The sequence below is a fragment of the Canis lupus genome, chromosome 13 (assembly GCF_011100685.1).
Source record: "Canis lupus familiaris isolate Mischka breed German Shepherd chromosome 13, alternate assembly UU_Cfam_GSD_1.0, whole genome shotgun sequence".
Taxonomy (NCBI): Eukaryota; Metazoa; Chordata; class Mammalia; order Carnivora; family Canidae; genus Canis; species Canis lupus.
In genome coordinates this window covers 44,018,227-44,044,339 of record NC_049234.1, presented here as the reverse complement: position 1 = coordinate 44,044,339, position 26,113 = coordinate 44,018,227, and the positions used below count along the sequence as shown (strand labels likewise).

The following is a 26,113-nucleotide window of genomic DNA, read 5'->3' as shown; positions in this document are numbered from 1 at the left end:
TCTAACCTTCCTCCTGAAGGCGTCCTTGAAGCCTGCTAACCACATATCAGGGGAAGCTGTGTAAGGACCCGAGGCAAGGGGGGGGAGGGGGGGGCAACAGTCCAGCTGCTGCCTGGTGAGCCCTCGCCTTCCTTCATGCAGTAGAGTGCTCCCCAACCACACTATCTTGGTTTTAAGTTCTGGGAAGATAGTGACCAAACACACAGAGTTCCTCAACTATTGGCATTTACATTCTTAAGGAAGAAAACCAGCAATACCCTCCTACCTTCTAAAATTAGTGGAAAAAAAAAAAAAACAAAAAACGGATAGCATTACGGAGAAAATAAAGTAGCTATGCATCTTGCTTTTAGCATATTAGGAAACAAATAGGCAGCATACTAACTTGGTGATTTGGGGCATGTTTTTCTTTACATTCATACTCAGATTTCATTATAACGAGTGAAAAAATTATAGTGCATGTTTCTTTATTTTCTCCTGGACCTTACTGCTGAACAACCTACACAATAGCTCTGCAAGGAGGTTTAAAGGCTTCTTAATCTAAAAATAGAGCACAACTCTTCTTAGCCAACTTGTTCCTCCCCCCGGGTGTCCCAAAAGAATGTTGCTCTAAGAGGCAAGGACTTCATCTTACACACTACTGTCTTCCCAGAGGTAAGTGCATGGCATAGAAGCATTCCATAAATATCTAATGCATGAATGAATGAATGAATAACAGTACAGGTGGTAAAGGGCATGCTGGTAAACCGTGGCTGTCGCCTACTTGTTTGTTTAGTCTAGCTCTAGTCTAGACAGGGCTGTGAAGGTGTCCTGTAGATGTGACATTTCCCATCAGTTACTGTAAGTGGAGGAGATTCCACTTGATGATGTGGGTGGCCTTCGGCCTATCACGGGAAAGTATTTAGAGCAAAACCTGAAGTCTCCTGGAGAAGAACTTCTGCCTGGATTTCCAGCCTGCCCTACAGATTTCCCACACACGGTTGTAGGATCCAAGTGCTTGAAGTGAATCTCTTCCCGTATGCCTACTGATTCTGTGCCTCCTGGCTCTGCTTCTCTGGACGACGCTGACTGATACACAGGCCGTGGCAAAGACCATGAGCCTGGTGTTCAGACTAGGATGTTGCTATGGTGGCCACATGGCTTCCCTCAACGGAAGCCTGAGCTAACCTACAAACTCACTTTCTACCCTGGGGCTGGCTTTTGTCCCACTCCTTCCATCTCACTCATTCCCTCCTTCCCTCCATCCCCAACATCCTCAACTGGTGCCTTAGGCCTCGAGAAATGTTGCCTCTCACTGAATTGAGCTGTACTGGATATTTTCAATATGTAAATATAGCAGAACTCCTTTCAGTGTAATGGGAATAAATATGAGCTCGTTTTCAGTGGTAGTTTTAGAGCCCCGTTGAGAAATACCTCTGGGCGCAATCTCCTTTGCAAACAGAAAGTGATTTCCTTCTTGCTAGCCAATTCAATCAGATTCACATTTGCTGGGTGGTTCTGAAGAACAGCACAGGAAGCCAAGGAATGTGATGCTCACGCGGAAGGAGCTCCCTTCAGAAGCCCACAGTCTGTTTAATTGAGGTTGTTGGGGCGAGTGGCTGCCTTCACCTGGAGGGCGCAGACTCGCACCTCTGTCCATCCTGCTCACAGCACGTACCACGGTCACACGGTTGCCATAGTCATCAGCTCTCCCCGGGGCTGCCAAATGCCAATCCCTTAGTCTCCAATTCCTGAGACTTTTTGGTTGGGGGAGGGCGGGGGGGAGAAGGAGAGGCTTTGCTGGAGGTGACTTACATGTCTCTTTGCCGTGTCCTGACAACTAGTGGCAGAGGAGGAGATTTTAATGTTGTTTCAAGAAGCTATAGAAGATTAAGTACAAGCCTACAGAAATGTAAACAAATCCACACTCTATTATTTAGGAAACAGAGATGGGACATAAAAGATAAATGAAACAATTGGCAATTTTCCAGAACGATATTCAGGTAGCTAAATTTATCCTGCATCCCTTTCTTTGCCTCGTTTCTCCCATTCAGTGTCTGAGCAGATCCTAATGGCTTTACTCTTGAACACACCCTGATTCTGACCCTTCTTCCCCATCATCATGTCTTGCTGCATAATCTATCTTCCTCTTTCCAGGAACAAGGCCCTGTGGCCTTTTCTCCACACAGCACCTGGAATGGTACCTAAAAAATGTAAACCACACCGTGTCTCCTCTGTTTAAATCTAGCTACTTCACAAGACAGAATAAAATCCAGGTTTCTCGCCCAAATCCGCAAAGCACTGTGTGACCGGAGCTCCTACAGGACCTCTGCCCTCAGTTCCTATGGCTCTGACCCTTCAGCTCCCTGCTCCACCCACACTGGTCCTTTGTTGGCTGTCCCTTGATGCTCCTAAGTGCTCAGGGCATTGTCACCTGCTGTTTCTTCTGGAATGATCTTGCTCAGACTGTTTCCTGATTAGCTCCTCACCATTTTCTTCACCACAATTAGCATCCTTTGCCATTGTATCATGTATTTATTTACGCATTTCTTATTGAACTGAAATGTACACCCCAGGAGGGCAGCTGCTCTATTGTTGCTGTTGTTGCTCATCACTGTACACTCTCCTGCTCTTCTGGAAAAGAGGCTGATACTGCTAAGGAGGGGCGGAGTAAATGTCTACACAATGAGGAACTGAAACTCAGACTTGGGAGTCGTCTGTCTGAACTCTGAGTTTCAATGGCCAAGGATACGTAAGTGGCTAGGATCTCTAGGGTGCTGATTCTCGGACACGAATTGTGCATCTGTATCTATTGTTCAAAATAAAAATTTGAGCTCATTTCATTCTAAATGAAGGTCTTCCCAGTCAGCATTTTACACCAGCATTCCAAGAGTCCTGGCTGACTTTGGTGTGGCTAAAAATCCATAAAGAAGCTTATTTCAGACAGCTAAGGCTTAATTACAAATATGCACGTCAAGCCTGAGAGATACATGACATGAAGGCTGGGGGGTAATTTCTTAGGTTGATGTTAGTGAGAATTTATTGAACTGTGAAGAGAGATGATAGAAACAAGAAAACAGAAACTACTTTATACGTAGGAGTATTTTATATACTACTAGAGAGTCCCAATTTTGGAGATGAATGCTTTTTATAATTAAATATAAAATGCATTACAAGCAGCAAATTCACTGAATTCTGAATGATGCAAATAAAGGCCATTTTTCAAATTCATCTTCAGTGAATCTCTTTAAAATATTCACCCAAAATCTCTTTGGTACCCACCATTCGCTTCAATGTGGATGGAACTGGAGGGTGTTATGCTGAGTGAAGTAATCAGAGAAGGACAATCAACATATGGTTTCACTCATACGGGGAATACAAAAAATAGTGAAAGGGATTATAAGGGAAAGGAGGGAAAATGAGGGGGAAAAATTAGGAAAAGCAGGAGAGACTCCTAACTCTGGGAAATGAACAAGGGGTAGTGGAAGGGGAGGAGGCGGGGGGATGGGGTGACTGGGTGACGGGCACTGAGGGGGGCGTGTGATAGGATGAGCACTGGATGTTATACTATATGTTGGCAAATCGAACATATATAAAATCTCTTTGGTAAGGTTTCCTTTAGGTAAATAAAAGTGCTTTTTGGTCACTTTGGTAATCATTACTTTTCACATAGTGGAAAAGGAGATATTTAAAATGTGTGATGTCAATGTGCATATGAATGTCTTGGGGTTTGTGGGATACTACACTTATGTAGATGAGTCCTTGTTACTATGTCACATTAGGTGTGATCTTACTGTCCAGCCGTCGGTCGATTCCTAAGATAATCAAGAAAGCACTTCTATACTTTATTCCTCCCAACTAAAGAATATCATGATGTACAGACAGAGTGAAGTTATCAATCACTTTAGATTCTAATATAGAGATTTTAGGAGAAGGGATTGCTGAGAAAATTATCGGGGCACCTGGGTGGCTCAGTTGGTTAAGAGTCCTACTCTTGATTTTGGCTCAGGTCATGATTTCAGGGTTTTGGGATTGAGCCCTGTGTAGCTCCACATCATGTCAGACTCTGTGTTGGGCATGGAGTATGCTTAAGATTTTCTCTCTCTCCCCCATCCCTCTCTAAAAAAAAAAAAGGTATCAACACAGGCTGAAAGATAATACACACCTATTGTCACCACCTACTACCCCTAATCAAAATAAATGTCTTTCATTAAGAAATATCTACTATATATATATCTTTAAATTTTGAAAGATACCAAACAGTTCTCACTTTAGGAGAGGCTTCAAAATTTTCTTTTGTAACAAAAGGCATAATAATAGGAAAAAAAGTTTCCACTTACACATGAATTTTAAGAGCATCCTGTTTGGTTTTGTAATAATTCATTAGTTCACTTATTAGTTTAAAAGTCATTTAAGGGGGATCCCTGGGTGGCTTAGCGGTTTAGCGCCTGCCTTTGGCCCAGGGCGTGATCCTGGAGTCCCGGGATCGAGTCCCACATTGGGCTCCCGGCATGGAGCCTGCTTCTCCCTCCTCCTGTGTCTCTGCCTCTCTCTCTCTCTACCATAAATAAATAAATAAATCTTTAAAAAAATAAATAAATAAAAGTCATTTAAGTCCCTTATTTGTGCCAGGCTCTATGACAGGCATTGGAATCCCAGAAGTGGAAGATACAGTGTCTGCATTCAAGGCCTATTCTGTTTTTCTTTATAGCATTTATTAGTATCTGGCATCATAAGTGTGTTTGTAGGTGCCATGTTCGTTGAGTGTGATGTATTTGTGTTATGATGTTTATTGTCTTTCTCTGTCACCCAAATGAAAGGTTTTGTTTTATTAATTGCTGACTACAACCAGTGCATAGAGAATATTCCCATAGTATGCCCTCATTAAATATTTGTTAAATATTTTTCAAATTAAAAAAAAAAAGGTAAGCATAGTGTGCAGTGGAAAGGAGGAGCACCAACCTAGCCTGACAAATGAGGGAAGACATAAGTCAAGAGGTGAATTCTGGGGAACACGCCAAAGTTACTGAAGAGTGAAGACACGGCAATTTGGGAAACCTGTGAGTTGTACTTCTGGAACAAAGACTGTGTTGGTGAAGGGCAGAGAGAGGAGGAATGAAGCAGAAGAGGAAAGCAGAACTGAGATCACAGTTGGCGCTGGATCCCACATTAAGGAGAATGGATATTTTCCTTCAAGCAGATCTAAATCCATAATCTCTGGATTATGGTGGATGCCTAATGGTTCGATCTGATTCCATCCTACTTTCTTCTGATCACATTACCTGACATTCCTTGGTGCATGTGCTTGAGGTGGGCCTAACTGCATCTTTGAGACTCCAGGGCAGGCATGTGACCTGGACCTGGGCATCTAGTGTTTTCCATCTTTCTGGTCAGAGAGATTGATTTCTGCATGACAATATGACTCACGTTGATCCAAAAGACTCAATCCTAAGACTTTTTTTTGTTGTAACTCTTGGGTGTAAGATAGCACTTTTGGGTTAGGGTTGTAGAGCTCTGAACCTGTAAACCTGAGCATTTTGGAACCACCATGAGGGATGGGTCTACCGAAATTAAAGCCAATATAAGGGAAATCAGAGTTAAAAGATGAAGACAGATGCTTCCTGATGACATTGTTTAGTATGTGGATACAGGCACGTGTGAAATTACAACCATTTACAGACCCTGCAGTTGTATGTGGCAAAAACCCCCACCTTGTTTTCAAGCTTGTTAAATAAATTCAATTTCTTTCTCATTTACAAAAGATTCGTAGCTGTTTGGGTATAGAAGAAAATGGACACTAGATGCAAGAGAGAAAAATGAGAGAGAAAGAGAGAGAGAAAGATGGAGAAGGAGGGAAGGAGAGAGGAAGGAGACTGATTTTGAAATTCCTCGAATGGAAAATGAGACTGCTGAAGCATCTAGTTACATTAAGCCAAGACTGGAGAAGAAGGCATGAACTGAGCCAGATTTGGACAGAGATTTGAGGGCTAAAGAAGTTCATGAACTGCTAACACAGGCTGTCATTAGAAATCAAACGTCCTGCCTGAATTTCTCTGAAATCCAAGATACTAAGTCAGAAATGTGAAAATTTCATCAAAGGCTGAGAGAAGTGTTCTAGTTGGCCTGAGGACAAGGCAGCGATGTGGGGTGCGTCCTGAGCTCAAAGGCTAATGTAGGTATCCATTTGTTTCAAGCTAGTTTTAAGGAAAGAGCTGTTGACCCTTAGGATGCCTGTTTTCACAGGCATTTTGTGTCCTGGAATTAATCACGGCACAGAGCTGATTTCCATATAGAAAGTTGTCTGAAAGTGTAATTGTCTAAAAGTGTCTGAAGATGTAGATAACACACCACAGAGAATAGGCATGGGAGAAAAGAGGCCAGGTTACAGTGTCAATATCTGATTCTGAAGGGAAATTCTATGTCTCACTATCTGGGGTGGCAATGGTGTGTTTGGTGTGAATTTTTGGCAGATCCCACTGGTGTTCCACCATGACTTCAAATGATTTTGAATCAGTATCTGATTATAGAATGCCCATGCAACCATTCTACCTTACGTGGATCTCTTTGCAAGTGGCAGGTATGTTGCCAACCGACACAACCACGTATATATGCCAGGTTAATGTAATAGTGGCCCAGAGCAGCTTACTTACAGCCTACTTACACTGTGAAATCTATCTTTCCAAACTCTGAATACCATCTCTAGCTTCAAATGATGCCTGAGGGGTTCATAAATCTACAGTCTTTATCACCTTGGAGGTTGAAACTCTCCTAATGTCTGGATTCAGCATCTGTACTCCTATAAAAAGATGCTTCAGTGCAGCTGGTGGAAATATAAATCAAGGCAAAGCAAGCACTTCTGAAGCTTCAGTACAGATAACACTTGACATGACTGCCCGGCCAAGGCTATCAAAAGTAATGTGTAATAAATGAACGATGCCACGCTGTGGGCTATGGTACCAAGGCAAATATTAGGGTCCCTTAAATGAAAACTGTCTGGGACCATAGCACATATATTATTTGAATCCAACTGTTTACATGTATCTAAAAAGAAAAGGGAGGATCATCCAACCATTATATGAAAGGAAAAATCTGATTATCATTTTCTATTTTTTAAATTTAACCAGGGGGTAGCAGTTTTAAATACCACACAGGTTGCATTTTTATCTTAACTGCTGGAGATAATACACAGACCAGATGAAGTAATACACTTGCTTTGTTATTGAAGATTCTATCTGCTGTTATAGGACACTGTGATTCAGAAAGAATAGTGGGGATTGATATAAATCATGCTTTAAAATTATTAAAAATCAAAGTGATAGAAACAGTAAGAAAGTTTGGAGCAGAAGCTAAAGTGGACTACAGAAATTCTCTTTTTCTTACTTATTATGAATATGTAAGAGTTTTATAAAACATTATGATGTAATGCTCAGTACCTTGGGTGGTATCTAAGAACTCATCCTGAATCAGAAGGCTTCTCTAGAATTTATTCATTCAACAGATATTTGTTTTTCTCTCTGTTCTAGCCACTGAGTAAAGCACAATAAACAATAATAGACAAGAACCTTGATGCCCATCCTTTGGAAACTTGCAGCTTAACAGAGGGATAGACATTTAAAAATAAGTAAACAAACATGTACTCAGTATTGTGGAAAAGCACAGGATGTGATGAGGACAAATAATGGTACGAAATACAAATCAACAGTGGGGGGTCAGGGAAAGCATCTCTGAGGTAGTAGCGTTTATGACAAGGCCTAATGCAATGGAAAAATTGAGAAATGGCCAATATTATCTTTAATTTCACTAATCCTTCTCTCTCTCTCTCTCTTTTTAAAGAAAGCATGCATGCACATGGAGGGAAGGAATAGAGGGAGGGAGAGAGAGAATCTTAAGTAGGTTTCATGCTCAGTGCAGAGCCCAGTGACGGGCTTGCTCTCACCTCCTTGAGATCATGACCTGAGCCCAAATCAAGAGTCGGATGCTTAATGACTGAGCCACTGAGGCACCCCAATCTTCTGTTTTTTTTTTTTTATTTATTCATGAGAGACACACAGAGAGAGGCAGAGACACAGGCAGAGAGAGAAGCACGTTCCCTGCGGGGACCCTGATGTGGGACTCGATCCCAGGACCCCGGGATCACGCCAATGGCAGATGCTCGACTGCTGAGCCACCTAGGTGTCCCTTCTTCTTCTGTTTTTTAGTCCTTTCTTCTGTTGTATAAAATCTGATGCTAATCCATCTAATGCATTTTTCAATTCTAGGATTTCCATTGGTTTTTTTCATAGTTTTAAATCTTTTTCTGAAACACCCCATCTTTTCATATATTAAATTAATCTCTTCCTATGGATTTTTTAACTTTTTATTTTGAAATTATTGTAGATTCCTAAAAAGCTGCAAAGACAGCACAGAGAGGTCCCATGTACCCTTCGCCCATCTTCTCCCATTGACTATAGCTTACTTAACTATTGTACAATATCACCCAGGAAACTGACATTGATGTAAAGTGTGTCTTGTTCTGCGTAATTCCATTACATGTGAAGATTCACATAAGCACCACTGCCAGATACAGAACTATTCCACAACTTCAAGGATCTGCCTCATGCTACCCCTTTCTAATCACACTTAATCCCTCCCCTTTATCACTAACTCCTGGCACCCACTAATTCATTCTTCAATCTCTGTAATTTTGTTATTTCAGGCATATTACAATAAATGGAATCATACAGTGTTTAATCTTTTAGGATGGGCTTTTTTTTTTTTTCACTCAGCATAATGGCCTTGAGATCCATTCAAGTTGTATGTATCACTAGTGCATTACTCTTTATTGGGCTAGTGGTCCATGGTAGGAATATACTATAGTTTGCTTGACAATTTGCCTATTACAGGATATTTCTGTTGTTTTCTGTTTGGAACTATTACCTATGAGTTTTTCACTTATATTAACTGTAGTTATTATTATTAATTGTGGTCCTTATCTTTTAAGCCAACATTGAGACTTTTGTAGTTCTGTTTCTAGTAACTAATTTTTTTCTCTTGAGCATGTTTTCTTGTTTTTTTTTTTTCTCTCATGCCTAGTAATTGTTTATTAGATACTATGTCGATGATGCACTGTAGAGACTCAGGATTCTGTTTATTTCCCTAACAAGTGTTGAGTTTTGTTTTAACAGGCAGTTAAATTACTAATAGGTCACCTAGAATGTACAGTGACTTGGTTTCATGTGTAGTTAGTGTGGGTCTATTTTAGTTCTTCCTTAACTCAAGGAGAATCCCTTATTTTTGCTCTTTTTCAGCCTGTCAGCTATTTTTCCCTTCCAGACTTCTTAACATTTTGTGCATTTTGTAGTTCAGGGATGAACCTTGGATTTGTGGGAAGGTGATATTCAGATTTTGAGTTTCTTTTGTGGCTCACTTCTTTCTAAGATATCTAGGAACTCTCGAAGTATCAAACTCCAAGTTCTGATTCATCAGACCAATAAAACTGTAGGGGTTTTGTTTTGTTGTTGTTTTTGTTCTTCCTGAAATTCTGCTGTCCCACATCCCCCAGACTGGGGAGAGGCCTCAGGGCAAAGATGTATAGAGATTTCACAGTGTCATTCCCTTTCTTTGAGGGTTGATTCTCTTTTTGTTTTTGCTTCTTTTTAGTTACTCTGCTATGTCTTCAAGCAGATTTAAAAATTTTTTTGCTCAGGGTTTATAATTTTTAATCCATAGAAGGGTCAGTCTGATATAAACTACTCTTTCATGTCTTAACATGATTTATTTATTTTGTCTTTTGTGTTTCTGTGAAAAGTATTTGTGGAGTTTTTGTCTAGCTTTTCATGGATAAAAACACATTTTTATTTTCTTCTTTCCTCCTCCTCCCCCTCCTCCTCCTCTCCTTTCTTCTTTCTTCTTCTCCTCCTCCTCCTCCTCCTCCTCCTCCTCCTTCTTCTTCTTCTTCTTCTTCAAGATTTTATTTATTTATCCGGGGGGGCGGGGGGCACAGACTGAGGCAGAGACATGTAGGCAGAGAGAGAAGCAGGGTCTTTGCGGGAAGCCCGATGTGGGACTTGATCCCTGGACCCTGAGATCACGACCTGAGCCAAAGGCAGACGCTCAACCACTGAGCCACTCAGGTGCCCCTACATTTTTATCTTCTTTAAGTGTTTCATCTCCTGACAACTGGGGCGGATTTTTCTACCCTTTCTACTGGGATTCAAATCTTAAAATATCAATTCACCTGGAATAAAAGTTTTCTAATTTGAGATCCAGGGAAATCTTACTATGTTTAAGCCCAGTGCTACTCAAACAGCCTGCTCATGACATAAAGATAGTTAGATAGACACATTTTACTTATTAGTGTAGTCACTAAGTCCTCTTCAGAGCAATATATGTTATACATTTAGATATGATATGACATACAGGCTTTCCTTTTGTCTTTATTTGTCCTATAGCAGCTTAGAGAAGTTCTCTGATATCCTGGGGTGGAATCAAGGCAATGACCAAAGAGTTTGGCTAAGTTCTTCCATGATCTTTGTAATGATCTGAATGAATTGATTTCAGTTTACTTGAGCGTGCCATTTAATCACCTTTCTAGGGAACATTGCTTTTCTAGTAAACTGAAAGGCTCTGTTTTCTCCTTGTTACCTTCTTTGTTTTTTAATTTTATTTGAATAGTTTTATTTTATTGAACAATTAGATTTATTTCAATTTCTCATTTCTAGGAAAAGAATTGTACTGCAAGTCTAGTGCAAATGACTTTACATGTGGATCTAATTATTTTTTCAACAAAAACTGGGTCAAAGAATATGCTGATTTAATTTTAATTTTATTTTTTTCCATTTTTCTTTTTTTTAATATTTTATTTAAATTCAATTTGCCAACATATAGTATAGCACCCAGTGCTCATCTCATCATGTGTCCTTGTTACCTTTCTAAATTCTACTTATTTTTGAATGTCCATTCAAGTTCATATCTTTGGATTTTCCTACCAGTGAACCTATGCCACTTTATTTATATAGGCCTTCCCCCCATGATATGTCAATTAACACACATTCCAAGCCATTCAGAAGACCAGTTTTGGCTTGGAAGGCAACTGAGATAGGAATGAGACAAGGCAGAAATGAGGTAGCCTTAAAAAAATTCTGTTAACATACTTTTAAAGTCGGTATGGTTACAATCTGACAATGGGAAGCCTTTTACTTTCAGATATACTCCTCAAGATAGGTGCTGTCCTGTTTCATTTTATAATCTAATTGCCTCCTAAGAGTATAATTTTCTTTCCGAGGAAGATCAGAAGATTCTTGAGGGCAAGTATCATGCTTTCTCCTTCTCCCATAGAATCCAGCTTAATATTTCACATAAGAGTAAAAATGTATTTGGATGAGCTACTTTGGATCTTGACCATTTGGCTGAATCTGTTTGGTATTTTGCTCACTAGTTACCTGACAGTGTTTGTCCAGTTTTGGTGTCCCACCAAAATCATGAAGATACAACTTGGAAGATTTATAGTTTGGCTTCTGCCTGATTTTCCAACCACTTCTCATTCTACATTTTCTCCCTCACTTGCTATACTCTTGCCACATTAGTCTTCTCTTGGTACTGGCCCACATCAAGCAATTCCTTCCTCAGAGTCTCTGTACTTTCATTTCCTCTGCGTGGTATAGGCACAGCATGGTTACTGCTGCTCACCTCTTAGGTCTCAGATCCACTGGTCATGTCTCAGACAGGTCTTTCTCATCACCTGCTCTACATTCCCATTCCTTGTTCCCTTGAATCTGCTCCAAATCATTCGCTTACCCATTTCTCTGTTTTATTTTCTTCAGAGCACTTACTACAACATGAAATTATCTTCTTAATACATTTTTACATGTTTATTGCCTGTCTTTCCACATTAGAATCTAAACTCTATGAGAGCTGAGCCAGGAACTTTGTCTCCTTCAGAGAAGTATTTCTAATGCTCAGAACAGAGGTTAAATAAATGAATATTTGTGTGTGCCATCTTGAAAACAATTTATAGTGGATATCGTATTTCAATGTACATAATTTGATTTCAGTGAAATGTGGCATAGAAGTAGAGGCTAAAGATATGTTCTCAAAGAATAAAAAGGGTATTAATTTTAGTTAATTCCACCCAGCAAAAGCATAGGTCATAGGATCTACCATTGTAAAGCAAAAGAAAAATAGTGACAATGTCTTATTTATAATGATAATAGCTAGCTAGCTATAGTGATAATGAGCACTCACTATGTTCCAAGTATTGTTACAAATATTAGGCTTTAGAAAAATACTCATCTAGTTCACATAACAACTCTGTGAGGTAGGTATACTAAAATAATCTCTGTTTTATGGATGATCACACTGAAAAGAGAAGTTAGATGAGGAGTAACGTAGATTGATTTGCTTAAAGTTATAAAGCCAGTAGTAGTGGAGCTGGGAATCAAACTCAAGCAGTTTAACTCCAGTCTGTGTTTGTAACCACTGGACTATATTTCTTTATTTCCACTTAGTACAGAACTGATTCACTTTAGTTCTCTCACTTATTTATCAAGCAAATCTGGCATTATTCTTATAGAGTTTTACAACTACATAGTTTAGAAAGAATAATGGACTTGGAATTTTAGGCCCAGGTACATTATTAATTTATGTTAATTTCAACCTAACTTCTTTAATACTCAGTTCTCAAACATGGAAAAAGGAAGGGTATTTGAGCTATATTAAAGATATATTAATATACTTTTTTCCCGTTATGGGAGCCTTGAGAACCATGGTGCTAATACATTTTGGAAGAATATTGTTAGGAATATTTAATACATTACCTGAACTTTATTCATCTCCAGTTTGTTCTTTTCATTGGCGCTCTGGTCTTGTTTGCTAGCTCCCTTTTTCTGAGGGCCTTTTCCAAAGAAGATGTAATTTACAAAGGCATATTCCAGCAGAGCCAGGAACACAAACACAAAGCAACCCATCAGGTAAATATCAATCGCTTTGACATACGGGATCTTTGGCAAGGTCTCCCTGAGGTGAGTGCTGATGGTTGTCATTGTCAGCACAGTGGTGATTCCTGCGAAACAGAAAGACACAGCTTAGCTGAATGTACTCATTAAGCTGCCCTTTAAAGAATGGGGAGACAGATGCAATTTCCGTAGTGGTGCCCCAGAATGATGGTAGTATTGCCATAAACCATTGGGCAGAAAGAGCAGACATTTTGAAAGACAAAGCTGCAGACTTCCCCCATACAGTCCATGAACAAATCATAAAACAGGATGTACCATTAATGGAAGGTTGGAAAACATTTTTTAAAAAAATAGTGCACATAGGAAAAAGAAAAGTAAATGGCAAGGCATATCAAAATCCCATTGATATGCTTACTGTCTACTGTCAAATGTCCTTTGTCCTGTTACACACATCTTCTTCCTTCTCTCAGCATCTCCCTCACTTTCCTACTAAATCTGTCCTTGGGATACTAATGCCCACAATGGAAGTTTGTGACCAGTCTGAGGTCAGTCCATTTATCTATAACACATCCAGGCCATAAGATCAGCATTACACATTGTTACACTAATAATGCATCATTCATAATGAGACGGCTCTAAAAGAAGAAGTACGTAAGAAAGTTCATGATTTGCATCAAGCACTTGATTTATGTAATTTTTAGATATAATCTTGTTGCTTTGGTTTTTCAAGTATTACCTTTACTTCTTGATTCCAGAGTCAAGAATGAATTAGTTCCCTGGAATCAAGAAAAGACTGAAAAATTCAACTTAGATTTGTTGAAGAAGATTAAGACTGTAAACTTTCAAAAGGAAAATGATGTTTTGTCTATTTTGTTAAATGCAGCTTTCTTAACCATAGAATGTTTGCATGGCTGCATAATATTTGGTGATGATGATAGTGATGCTGAAATGCAACTAAGAAAAACAAGTTGTAAAAGGGAAGTTGGAACCTAATATAGATAATTCATGCTGCAATACTAATATTACACATTTATATAGCATATTACACTTTTAAACACAGCTATGCTTTATATTATATGGCTGTAATGACAGCTTACTAAGTATGATAGGGCATGTATATTATTCCTGTTTTATAGCTGAATAAACAGAAATTCTGACATTAGTTATTTTGCTGTAGATCACCCAGCTAGGGGCAAAAAAGCAAGGAAGTGTTAAACAAAGGCATTTAAAATAAAGCAGAGAGAGGATAGGATGAAACCTGAAATTTGATGACAGTCTTTAAAAATAAAGACAGGAAATGTTAAAATGGACATTAAAGACAAAGGGCAGCTGGCAAAGATAATGGGAGGTAGAAAATGAAAAGGGGAAAAAAAGAGTTTAGCACTCATTTACCTGTCAGATTATTTTAGATAAATTCCCTGATTTGATTATTCAACTTTTAAGAGAATAGTCAGGATTACCATATAGAAAGTTAAAATGATTCAGAGCAGTGATGAATTCAAATGTGCTGCACTCTCATGAAATGTCATCATGAATGGTCTTACTTATTTCTTTCAATAAAAATTTAAATTTTGCCTAATATAATTCTAGTTCATAGAATTATGAACTAATAGTCCTTAGCAGAAATAAACAGTTTATTTACAAATTCACTAATTGCACTTCCATTTTTACTCCTTGGCTTAAATTTTTAGGCAAGTTGGGTTAGTAAATAAATGCCTTTTTTATTTAGTTGTTTTAAAAGAGCACAGATTCATTTCAAAGAAAAGATTAAGTCAGCATTTTTGTGTGCTGACATCTCTAATCAAAATATCATTAGCTTTGAGAATAGATGTGTAAAGAGAACCACAATTCATGATCTTGATAGTAATTATTCCCTGCTGTGCACATCATCTATTATTTTTTCCTTAACTCGTATTCATGGCCAAATAATATGTGCAGATTCATACCTGTGATGTGATACATTATTTGTTGGCTTTCCTTAGTTTTGAATGTTCAAAAGTTGAGAAGGGGCTTCCAGAACTTGACTTTGTGAGCCATTAGAAATTACTCAGCCATTAGAAATAAGCTAGAGAGATGACTATTGGTGTAGGTGTGGAAGGATATACTGAGCGTCTAACTCAGTTTGGCAATCTCAAAAGAAGGGATGTGAATGTCAGTTTAGCTGGAAATGATGCTGTTATGTATTTGGTGTGTGTGTGTGTGTGCACGTGTGTCTCTGCCTCTCTCTCTGTGTCTCTCATGAATAAATAAATAAAATCTTTAAAAAAAAAAAAGGACTCTGGGATTAAATAATGAGGCAGACCCACACATGCTCAGATTTATCAAACAGACCTTACGTATTCTAACTTTCCAAGGAACCCTCTAAAGTCTCAAATATAGCCTTTCAGCTTGCAGCAATTACTCAGCCATGGCAAGATTAATTTTCAATTTTCTTCCCTGAGGAAGGAAGCCATTTTTATTCCATCCTGATCACAGATCATTAATATAGCTGATGAATGTCTGTGCCTTATTCAAGTGTGATGAGCTATGTTTAAGGGAAACTCAAATCTACATGAATGTTTGAAAGATAGTATTGCCCAACAATTGACATAGCTTGTTAATAGTCACAAGGTTTAGCTTTTCCAAAATCCATTTGAGAATAATGAATTTTAATATTCTTTACTGTAAAAAGCAGGGACCAAAGAGGAAATCACCACAAAGTTAGTAAAAATTAGTGTAATAAGAATTTAAAAGTAGACTCTAAGAAGCACTTATATAGGTAGTATTGATTCCAAGATTTTGTTTTTTGGTAAAATGCTAAAAAGATATTTCATTGTAAAACATTCATCCTGAAACTGCTTACACTTAGGTGCTTTACTATCAAGGACCATTAATGGTCATCTCATTCTTTGACTTGCTCTCATAGACACCCGTGCCTATAATTTCTTACATTGGTTGATTGGTTGAAGTTGAATTGTACTAGTTCTCTGCAGTGCTGGGAATGCATTACCTAGTGCAACTCTGGCTGCAGATGCATCATAGTTGATCCAAAAAGACACCCAGGACAGAATTGTAATCAGTGTGGAAGGCATGTAGGTTTGTAAAATGAAGTAACCAATGTTTCTCTTTAGACGAAAACTTAGTGACAGTCGTGGATATGCCCCTGAGTTAAAAAAAAAAAAAAAAAAAAAAAAGAAAAGAAAAAAGAAAAAAGAAAACAAAAATCAGATCTCCATTTGGTAGGAATCATCTTTCTTTCACAGTGCTCCTACTTCATTTTGGGGAAAATATCCTCACCAGTTGTGAACTCCACTTTCTTGGATACCATCTTGTAGTCGACAATTGAAAACTGAGGAAGCTCTATTTTATTGACTCCAGTTACTGCTCCCTCTCCTCCATTCCAGTAAAACTCAATGTCATCCGTGGTATAGCCATCTGAAACCAAGAAATTTAGTATAGTTAAATAGAGTTCATTTGGTCTAGAAATTCATTTTGAAGACAGTCTGGGAGCCAGAGAGAAAATTCCCAGCAAGTGGTGGTAAGATGACAATACTTTAAATCAGGATGGCATATAGGTCTCACGATGAGAACTATTCCTGATGGGTTGGTTGGTTGTGGCAGCACTGATAAGATGGATGCATCTGGCTTCATGGACATAAGCTCTGTGATCATCCAGTGATTTCTGTTATCACTGTTCTATATTTGCTTTTGCATCTACTAATGGGAACTCTTTGGTTAACTAAATAGCTAGGAGTGCCTGGTGGCTCAGTTGATTATGGGCCCGATTTTTGATATGGGCTCAGGTCATGATCTACTGAGATCCCACATTTTGCTCCACACTGAGTGGGGAGTCGGCTTGGGATTTTTTCCCTTTGCCCCTGTCCCTGTTTGCACGCATTCTGTTTCTCCCTAAAAGAAATTTAAAAAAAGGTAATAGGACAGCTGGATTCCAGTATCTGAGCATAGATTTTTAGTATACATCATTTAACAACAGTAATCATTGAGCACATATTTATTAAAAGGGAAACAGGAAGGGTAAAAGGATGGAGTATAACGAAAGACCAAATTTGTACATACCCATTTATATGATCAGGACATTTAAAAAGTAAATATACATTTCTTTTAGAATATAAGCAAGCTTCCATTTTATATTTTTATTACATCTAATATATAGGTGAAAAATCCATATAGTTCTTAATTTAAGAAAAATTTGCATCTACTGATGGGAACTCTTTGGTTAACTAGATAGCTAGGAGTGCCTGGTGGTTCAGTTGATTATGGGCCCGATTTTTGATTTAAGAATTATATGAAAATTAAGAACTATATGAATTTTTCACCTAAAATTTAATTCAAGGTATATTTCACATACAATATTACATTTCAGGTTTCAGGTGATTGATAATTCTATACAGTATGCTTACTGCAGTAAGTGTGGAAGAACTATATGAATTCTTGATAATACTTGTATAGCTTAATATTTATGAGGGTGGGCTTTTGTTAGTTTAAGAGGAATGTGTAGAGGATTGTAGAGTGCATTAGAAAGGTCTATCCTAAAGTCTATTCTCTTTCCCTTTCCACTTCTGCTCCCACAGTGGCTTAGCTGGATTATGGTCATTTAAAGGACTAACTTGTATAAAAACAATATATGGATATATTTAAAAATCTAAAAATCATTTAAGGCACATGGAAAGGTTTATTTGTCGCTTTCTACCTGGTAGAGACAAAGAAGATATTTCTAAGTTCATTTATATTTATATTCACTTCAAATAAAAAAGCATCAAATATTTTTTCCAGTAGAATTAATAGGATTTGTATTTCAAAGATAACCATATAATGTAGTAGGCATTATGCTGACCTACTTTTGATTAAAGCCAGTAACGTTTTTTCAAGAGATTAAAAAACAATATATTTAAAATTTAGAAGTGGAGTGCTATGTGCCAAAGGATCACCATCAACATATTATTGCAAGAATGTAAGAAATTTTAAGCTTTTCTTTTTTTGAGGGGAAATAAACCTGTCTTAAGTTTATTGCTTTAAATTTTTCTAATTTCTCTTGAAGAAGCTCTTTTTTTGAATTCTTATTCTTAAACTCATTGAACCATAACTGTTTTATATTTATTTTTGTCACTCTATGGAGGTTATTATTTACTATGGTATGTCTCAATACATCTTGTTTTATTTCTCTTTAAAACTATTTCCTTTTAGGTCCAAGAACTTGCCTTTTCTTCAAAGGGTAATCTTCCAAGTGCAGACATAGAAATAGAAGATATTTACTTACTCTCTGGTGTCAGAGAGGCTGTAAGACCCTCTTTACCTAGTGGACTGAGAGTGATCTACATCTTATTGGCATACTGACTTATTGGTATATTGGGGGTTTATACCAAATTTAGATAAGAGTCTGTAATCTGATAAGAACTTCTGAACTCAAGAGAGTCTTGAGTCAAGTCAAGGCTTGTCTTGAGAAGGCAAGCCACAGATTGGGAGAAAAAATATTTATAAAAGACTTAAAACTCAACAATAAGAAAACAAACAACCTGATCAAAAAATGGGCCAAAGATACCTCACCAAAGAATATATACAAATGGCAAATAAGCATATGAAAAGATGCTCAATGTTATATATTTTCAGGGACACGCAAATCAAAACAATAGAAAGATACCATTACACATCTATAGGAATGGTAAAAATCTGGAACACTAACACCACCAAATGCCGGATGTGAAGCAACAGGAATGCTCATTCATTGCTAGTGGGGAATTAAAATGGCACAGCCACTTTGGAAGACAGTTTTGCAGTTTCTTTAAAAAAACTAAACATACTCTTACCATGTCATCAAGTAATCAGTTGTGCTCCACAGTATTTACCCAAAGGATTTGAAAACTTTTAATCATACAAAAACCTGCTGCAGATGTTTATAGGAGCTTTATTAATAATTGCTCAAACTTGGAAGCAACCAAGGCATCTGCCCTTTGGTAAGTGAATGGGTAAGTAAACTATGGTAACTTCAGACAATTGACTATTATTCAGCAACAAAAATAAATGGGCTGTCAAGCCAGGAAAAGACATGGAGGAAACTTATGTGCATGTTAGTAAGTTAAAGAAGCCAGTCTGAAAAGGCTACATCTTATATGATTCTGTGTGACAGTCCAGAAAAGGCAAAACTATGGAGACACTAAAAAGATCAGTGATTGCCAGGGGTTAGGGGTGGGGAGGGATGAATAAGCAGAGTGCAGATGATTTTTAGGGCAGTGAAAATACTGCGTGGGACACTATAATGGTGGATACATGTCATTATACATTTATCCAAATCCATAGAATGCATGACATTAAGAATGAACCCTGGGGTAAACTACGGACTTTGGGTGATTATGATGTGTCCATATAGGTTCATTAGCTGTAACAAGTGTACCACTCATGTAGGGAGGATGTTGATAATGGGGGAGGATGTTTAGGAGCAGGCCATATGGGGAAATCTCTATATCTTCCTCTTAATTTTGCTGTGAAACTAAAACGGCTCTAAAAAAAAGTAAATTCTTTAAAAAAATCTTCTAAAAAACTCCACAGAAACATATACATACATATATATAGATAGATAAATACATAAATAAATACAATTTGATGGTAATTTCAGAGGATCATGGATCCCCCTGGATCCCATTTACGAGTTCTGGAATGAGAATCTCCTTTTTTGGGGAAAATGACTGGAGGCAATATGGCGGCTTAAATTCAACCTTGAGAGTCTCCCTTCCACTTCCAATCCAAAGTCCCACATGAAGTAGGATCTGATAATGTGATGTTGCAACTCTGTTTGGATCTGGTGAACAACGGTGTCATTGGTTCTCCTTCCCACCCTCTCTGGGACTAGAGGGAGTCTGGGGACTAGTGGCATGAGTTTCTGGATGGAGACTGGAACAGTGAGGTTAAAGCTGGGGACAAGGGCTCTTTGGGCCTATTAAATAAAGGGTACTAACAGCTGTGTGACTGGAGGAATTGTTTTTTCAGTCCTTTAAGGAGAGGTGGGGGTGTTAAAAAGTTAGGCTGTCTCAGAGAGAAAGACTACCACTTGGTGTATCAGCAGGAGAATGATCACTCACTAAGAGCTCACCCTACTTTTCACCTAGAACATTCTTTACATTTATGTTTCTCTGGCAGCTGGGCCCAAACCCCAAAGCGCATGTAGAAAAAAAATGTTTATAAGGAAATCCGAGAAGAAAAACAAGCAGAACATCCAGAGTAGATGGCTTCTAGTGAAAACAACCAGTGGTGGAAGCAGACAATAGTTTTAACTCTTCATTTCCCACACTTATTAAAAATATAGGAAGACTCTATACATATTTATATATACATGCATATATATATGTACACTTAAATATATTAGATTAGAGCACAAAATCTTTCCTTGTGCTATAAAACCTATAGATTTTTAATAAAAGAGGTTTCAGACAAATTGAGAAGATGGTCACTGGTGAGGCCAGATTAATGTCTTAGAAGACAATTTGAAAGAAGTACCTCAAAAGAGAACAAAATTATAGAGATTTGGAAAGTATGAAGAAAACATAATGGCTTTTAAACAAAGGGCATCTAGGAGATCTCTATAAATAGTAGACATCCTTGAAAGAAGAAGAGGAGTCATAATAAATAAAAAGAAAACACAAGTTCTCTTGAGCTTAATAAATAAATAAATAAATAAATAAATAAAGTATTCTGCAGATCAAAAGTCTCATTGTATTAGGTAATTGTGATATCATTCCTAAACTCCAAGAATAGAAGAATAAGCTCAGAATTTTCCAGACAGAAAGTACAAGGTATTTTCAAAGGAAAACATATTGGACTTCTTATACTGAAAGGAAAGGCTATGGGATAACATCTACAGAATATCTATAGACAAAAAGGATAGCAAATGTGAGACCCAAGGGTCCCATTCCATGCCAAGATACTGCTTTTTTCCAGGGATGATATACAGAGATCAGAGAACAGATCACCCAGGGGCCTGTTTGAGGAAACTATTCTACAGAAAAGTCTAATCAAATGAATGAAGCAGGCTGGATAAATAACACATAGGGGCAATCACCTTGGAAACAGGGGGACTGTAAAGAATCATAAGACTACTTTGTTTCAGTTTGTGCAAACAAATTAGAAAATCTGAATGAAATAAATGATTTTCTTGTAAAAAAAAAAACATCTGCTAAGTTCAAATCAGGAGAGACATGGAAGATCAAAACAGCTTGATTTCACTTCCTACAAACAGACAGACACTCACTAGACTCAAATATTTAAGAACTTATAATTCTATTACTAAAACAGTTCCAAAGTAATGGTTAAGAATGAACACTTCCAAATTATTTTCACAAGGTAAGTAGAGCATATTAAACAAAATCTAGCAGTACATTAAATAATAAAGCACAGTGAGGATTATTCTAAGAGTGTAAATTGTTCAACATTAGAAAAATCTAGTAACATACTTCATTATATTAACAGATTTAAAGAGAAGGAGAACATATAATTATTTACAGAGGTGCCAAAGGGCATTTGACCAAACATAATAGCCATTTAGTCTTTTAACAAAACAACGTCCCTCAATAAATATGAATAGGTGGACACTTCCTTACATAGTAAAATGTATCTATCTCGGTCTCAAAGTCAGCATCATGTTTATTGTGGAAACACTAGAACATTCCATAGAGTTGGGCTTTTATTTCATTCCATGAATTATTATAAATTTCAAATTAATTATAGTTTAACCTAGAAAATAAAACCATGTATGTACTAGAAGAAAATGAGGGAGAATTCTTTTATAATCCTGGCATTGAGGAGGCCTTTCTAACTGTAACACAACAACCAGAACTTATTAAAAAAAAAAAAAAAGACAGAATTGTCTATATTAAAAAAAAAACCCTCAGGCATTGCAAAACCCCATAAACAACATCAAAAGCAAATAATAAAAAATAATCATAGTGCATATTGCAGATAAGGGCTGTATTTCTTAATATATAGTTTCTACAAACAAAAAAAGAACCAAAAACTTAATGACAAAATGGAAAAAGGATATTAAAAGACAGTTCATTAAAAAGGGAAAAATGACCAATCTCAATCATAATAAGAAAGATACAAATTAAAATTAACAATATATATATATTTTTTGCCTGTCAACCTGGCAAAAATCCACAAATTGATAACCCATTATGTTGCTGGGCATGTAGAGAAGCAAATATTGTCAGATATTGCTGGTGAGTGTCTAATAAATAAAATCTTAAAAATAGAAAAGAAAAACTCGCCCCACCCCTCATTCCAAGTTCAGCTATAACATACTAACATTTGTGTGAAAAATGTGAGAAAAGCAAAAATATAATTATATATACTTGTATATGTATTTAAAAAATAACTCTGGAAGTCAGAAGACAAACTAGTAATTATTTCCTTTGGGGGACCTAAGTAGATGGGTGATAGGGATAGGAGGGAAATTTTCACTATATTTATCTTGATATTTCTTATTTTTCAGTGTGGCGTATATGTTAAAAACAAAATACTAAATTTTAAAAAAGGACATGGAGAAGAGAAAGAATGGGGCTTATTTGAGAAAATTTTACCAGCAAAGATGTAGTGCAGTGCAAATTTCCCCAAATTCTCATTATCCCTTAGCTCAGGCTCATCAGAGGTAGATCGATTCTTTAGCTGAGATTCCAGTAGAGCGGAGGAGAGAGGAGCCCCGCCTTGTAATGCTTTACTTTCTAAGGGATTGGCTAGACATCTGCATACGACTAGGTGACTGTGTGACAATGGAAGGTCCCAGGGGAGGAAGTGGCCTGATCATAAAGGTACAGCCTTAGGAACTCAGCAACTGGGACCTGCCTGTGCTTCTGTGGGGTTGAGATCTGCTGAGTCTGCTCTCTGCTGGGAAGGAGGAGATGAATGAGCTTCCAGGATCATCTGGACCGGTCTCTCTTCAGAGCCATAAAAGTGCCTTCTATCAACACAAAATCGGATCAGTTAAAAAATCCACTATGCCTCTGAGATGAAAACAAACCAACTGGCTTGGAAGAAGGAGAAGTGCTGATGCTAGGCCTGGGAAACATTTCTCCCATCCACCTTTTTTTATGTGATGAACAATACTTCAGCAATATCCATTCAGGAAGATGGTGTGAGAGGTTAAGCTTTTTCAAAATCATCGATGGGATCAAAATAAGTACAATTTAGTTTAAAAAAATCCTTTAAAAAAATCCAAGACAATATACCCGAAATTTAAAGCTCTCTTCTTGTCTGACCTGATCTGAGTGTGGGGTTTAGACTAGCATACCCCATACCCTTTGCTCACCTTTATGTGGGGCCGGAGTGGTTTTCATGCAGACAGGTCCTTGTTAGTCACATTTCACAAAGAGATACTGTCCTATTCTGAGCTAGACTACACATGATTTTGCTCTTAGTTGGCAATGTATTTAAACTGTAATTATTTGTTAGGGAGGGAGTTCTTAAACCTAGTGTCTAGAGACTCTCTGTGGAGAGACATACTATTTATAGATCAAAGCCTGAATACAAACTGTTGCCCTTGTCCCAGTTTGGGGATGGATTCACCTACAGCTTTTGACCTCATTAAGCCTCTATCATTACTTTGTGGCCCTGGGTGGCCTGTTTCTAGTAGGAGTGAAAACAGGGCTGATCAAACACAGTTTCTATATGAGCTTCTATGTGCTGCTCATCAGAGACACCTGCTTGCTCACCTCCCCTTCCCAAGGGCCCTAATATAAGGCTTTTGCTGACTCTTGTCCCCTGCCATGGACAACTCTGGATTCGACCTCTCATCTTCCTGGATATCCATCAGGACCTCTGCTGAAGCACCAACTGCCTCTAAATTGGCAGGGCAAATCAATGGAAACTACATTTAACATTCCAATACACCTATTTTTGAGAATCTACTGTGTGTCAAGCACTATTCTAGTCACTAAAGATATACAGTGGGTCAGACTTGACACTGTTTTTCAGGATCTCGTGGTCTAGTAGCAGGCTGAGCAAACTGTTAACCTCAGGGGGTTAGAGATGGCTTTGCAGAGGATTTGGCCAGATAGATGGAGCAGGCCTGCCTGCCAGAGGGAATAACAGGTAGAGGGAATAACATATAGAGGGAATAACATAACATTAGGATGATGTCAGTGGGAAACTGTGATTTACTTCATAAAATTTACTCCATAAGCAACTCAACTTTAGCAGGAAAACTGAAATTTAAAGGGCAAAGTTAAATATATACAAACATTATAAAATCTTCAAAGATTTCAGTATGCAAAGGTAAAAGTGGGCTGAGAAGAGTAAAGGGATTGGTAGCCGTGACTGAGTGTAGGAAGAAGAGTAGGCAGACACCTAAGGCAACTAGTCACAGCTCTTCCTGCTTCCAATTGACTTTTATCAACTCAACTACGCACTTGCCTTGAACAACACACAAAACCGTGTTGAATTTTACTTGGCTTCTTTGTCTTTCTCCTACAGGCCCTGAGTTCCTTGAAGTCAGGGACTGGTTTCATTCCTTTCTGTACCTCAGTGCCTAGCCTACGCCCCAAGTCCCTAGCAGATAGTATCTAATAAAAGTTTGTAGACTACTGAATTCTTGCTTCTTATCATTAGGACTCCTGGCTTTGTGTTACCGACCTTACCTTGAAAACCAGGCACTCACCCATACGTGAATCTCCATTCCATGAGTAGGTATTTATCGAGTGCTGACTGTGTGCCAGGGGCTGGAAAATTACGGGAGGTATAGTGATAAATAAAACTGTCGGGGCTCTTGTTCTCTGGGAGCTTGTAAATGTCATCTAACATGCTAGATATTTCACCCCAGAATTCCTTCGGTGTCAGATACGATGTGTGTTGGCTTTCACTAGTATGTGTTCTGATCTTCTTCAGGAAAGACAACTACGTTTCCCAGATTCCTTTGCAACTGAGAGTATGGATGGGACTCAGGTTCCGTGGATTAGATGGGAGTTAAGTGAAGTCAGAGGTGGTATTTGACACACTCATTTTGTTGGCATAGCTCATATAGTATATCAATGGCTCTGGAACCAGGAATTCTGGTTTTAGCTTTTGTGACCCTCAATTCAACATGGTGATAGATGCTACCTGAAGACCAGCTTCCTGATTGTGGCGGTGCTGTCGGTTTCCTTGGGGGGCAAGTCTGCACTGTGGCTCTGGGGGTCACTTCCAGTGGCCCAGCCTGGAGCCTACAACTCCAGTCCTTTAATTTTGTAGGTACCACCTCCCTATATTAAATCCCTTTCGGCTTAAGTGAGCCAAATGAGCTTCTGTTATCTGCAATAGAAACTGGATTGATACATCCTCTTTTTCTTCTAGGGAAGACTTATCTGCTCCGGGTTTGGGATTACCTGAGCTTTTCAGTAAAACCTCTGTGATGGCCTGTGCCAGCCATCCATTCGGTGTTTCTGTGCCTCACGTTCCACCTTCCTTCCATACACGGTGCTGCTGGGCTGGACTCCCGGTCTCGCTGGACTCCCGGTCTCACTGGCTTCCTGTCAGAAGCGTAGAAGGACGGGGAGGGGAAGGCCTGGATTCTGGCTCTAGCTGTGTGGTAGTGTCACAGCGGGGTGATGGTGCGGGAGCAGGAGGGGGATCCCAGCTACTTGAAGCTGGGCAGAGGCAGCGCCTCACCTGGCAATTCCACTGTATCTAGAACAGCATCTCTGGTGAGATCCCAGGGACTGGGACGCGGCCTCCAGCACGGTGGCGCAAGGGGAAGGAGGGGCACGTCAGCTGTTTCCTTCGCCCCTCCAGCAACCACTTCTCCCTTTTGCTTTTCTAGCCCTTCCAATTTTTATAACCAATTCTATTAAATTACCTTTTTTGAGAAAACTTGAGGGATTTCTGCTTTCTTGATGGGCTCCCATCAGTTTCATGGTACATCTGATCACTGAATATTTCATCTGTTTATATAGCTTTGTGTTTATCTCTGCCATTTATGTCCTCCAGCCCTCATTATACATACCTTATGAAAGCAAAGACCTTCTTTTATTCATTTTTTAAAAAAAATTCCTGATGCATAGAACAGGTTCTGTCTAGCATCCAATACATAGTTTCAGATAAATGAATTAGTGAATATCATTTGCGGCCTAGAGGCCTAAATGGGTTGCCCCAACCTGGTAACCCGGTACAGGTAACTTGATCGGTAGCATTCTTGAGCTGGATTTATTCCTTGATTAGGATGCTTCTGCTCACAGGGGCCTTGCAGGTGG

At 38.4% G+C, this 26,113-nt stretch overlaps 1 protein-coding gene across 4 annotated transcripts in view; it reads right to left on the bottom strand.

Moving 5' to 3' along the window:
• The window catches only part of GABRB1 (gamma-aminobutyric acid type A receptor subunit beta1), a 358,276-nt gene that overhangs the window by 5,415 nt on the left and 326,748 nt on the right, over nucleotides 1-26,113 (bottom strand). For 3 of the 4 annotated variants that reach the window (XM_038556011.1, XM_038556014.1, XM_038556013.1), the window contains 3 exons: nucleotides 16,185-16,322; nucleotides 15,898-16,050; nucleotides 12,771-13,015 (listed from right to left, as the gene is read on the bottom strand). In XM_038556011.1, coding sequence (XP_038411939.1) covers nucleotides 12,771-13,015; nucleotides 15,898-16,050; nucleotides 16,185-16,322 — 536 coding nt within the window. The remainder of the gene's footprint in view (nucleotides 1-12,770; nucleotides 13,016-15,897; nucleotides 16,051-16,184; nucleotides 16,323-26,113) is intronic. The other variant, XM_038556012.1, reaches the window with a different exon arrangement.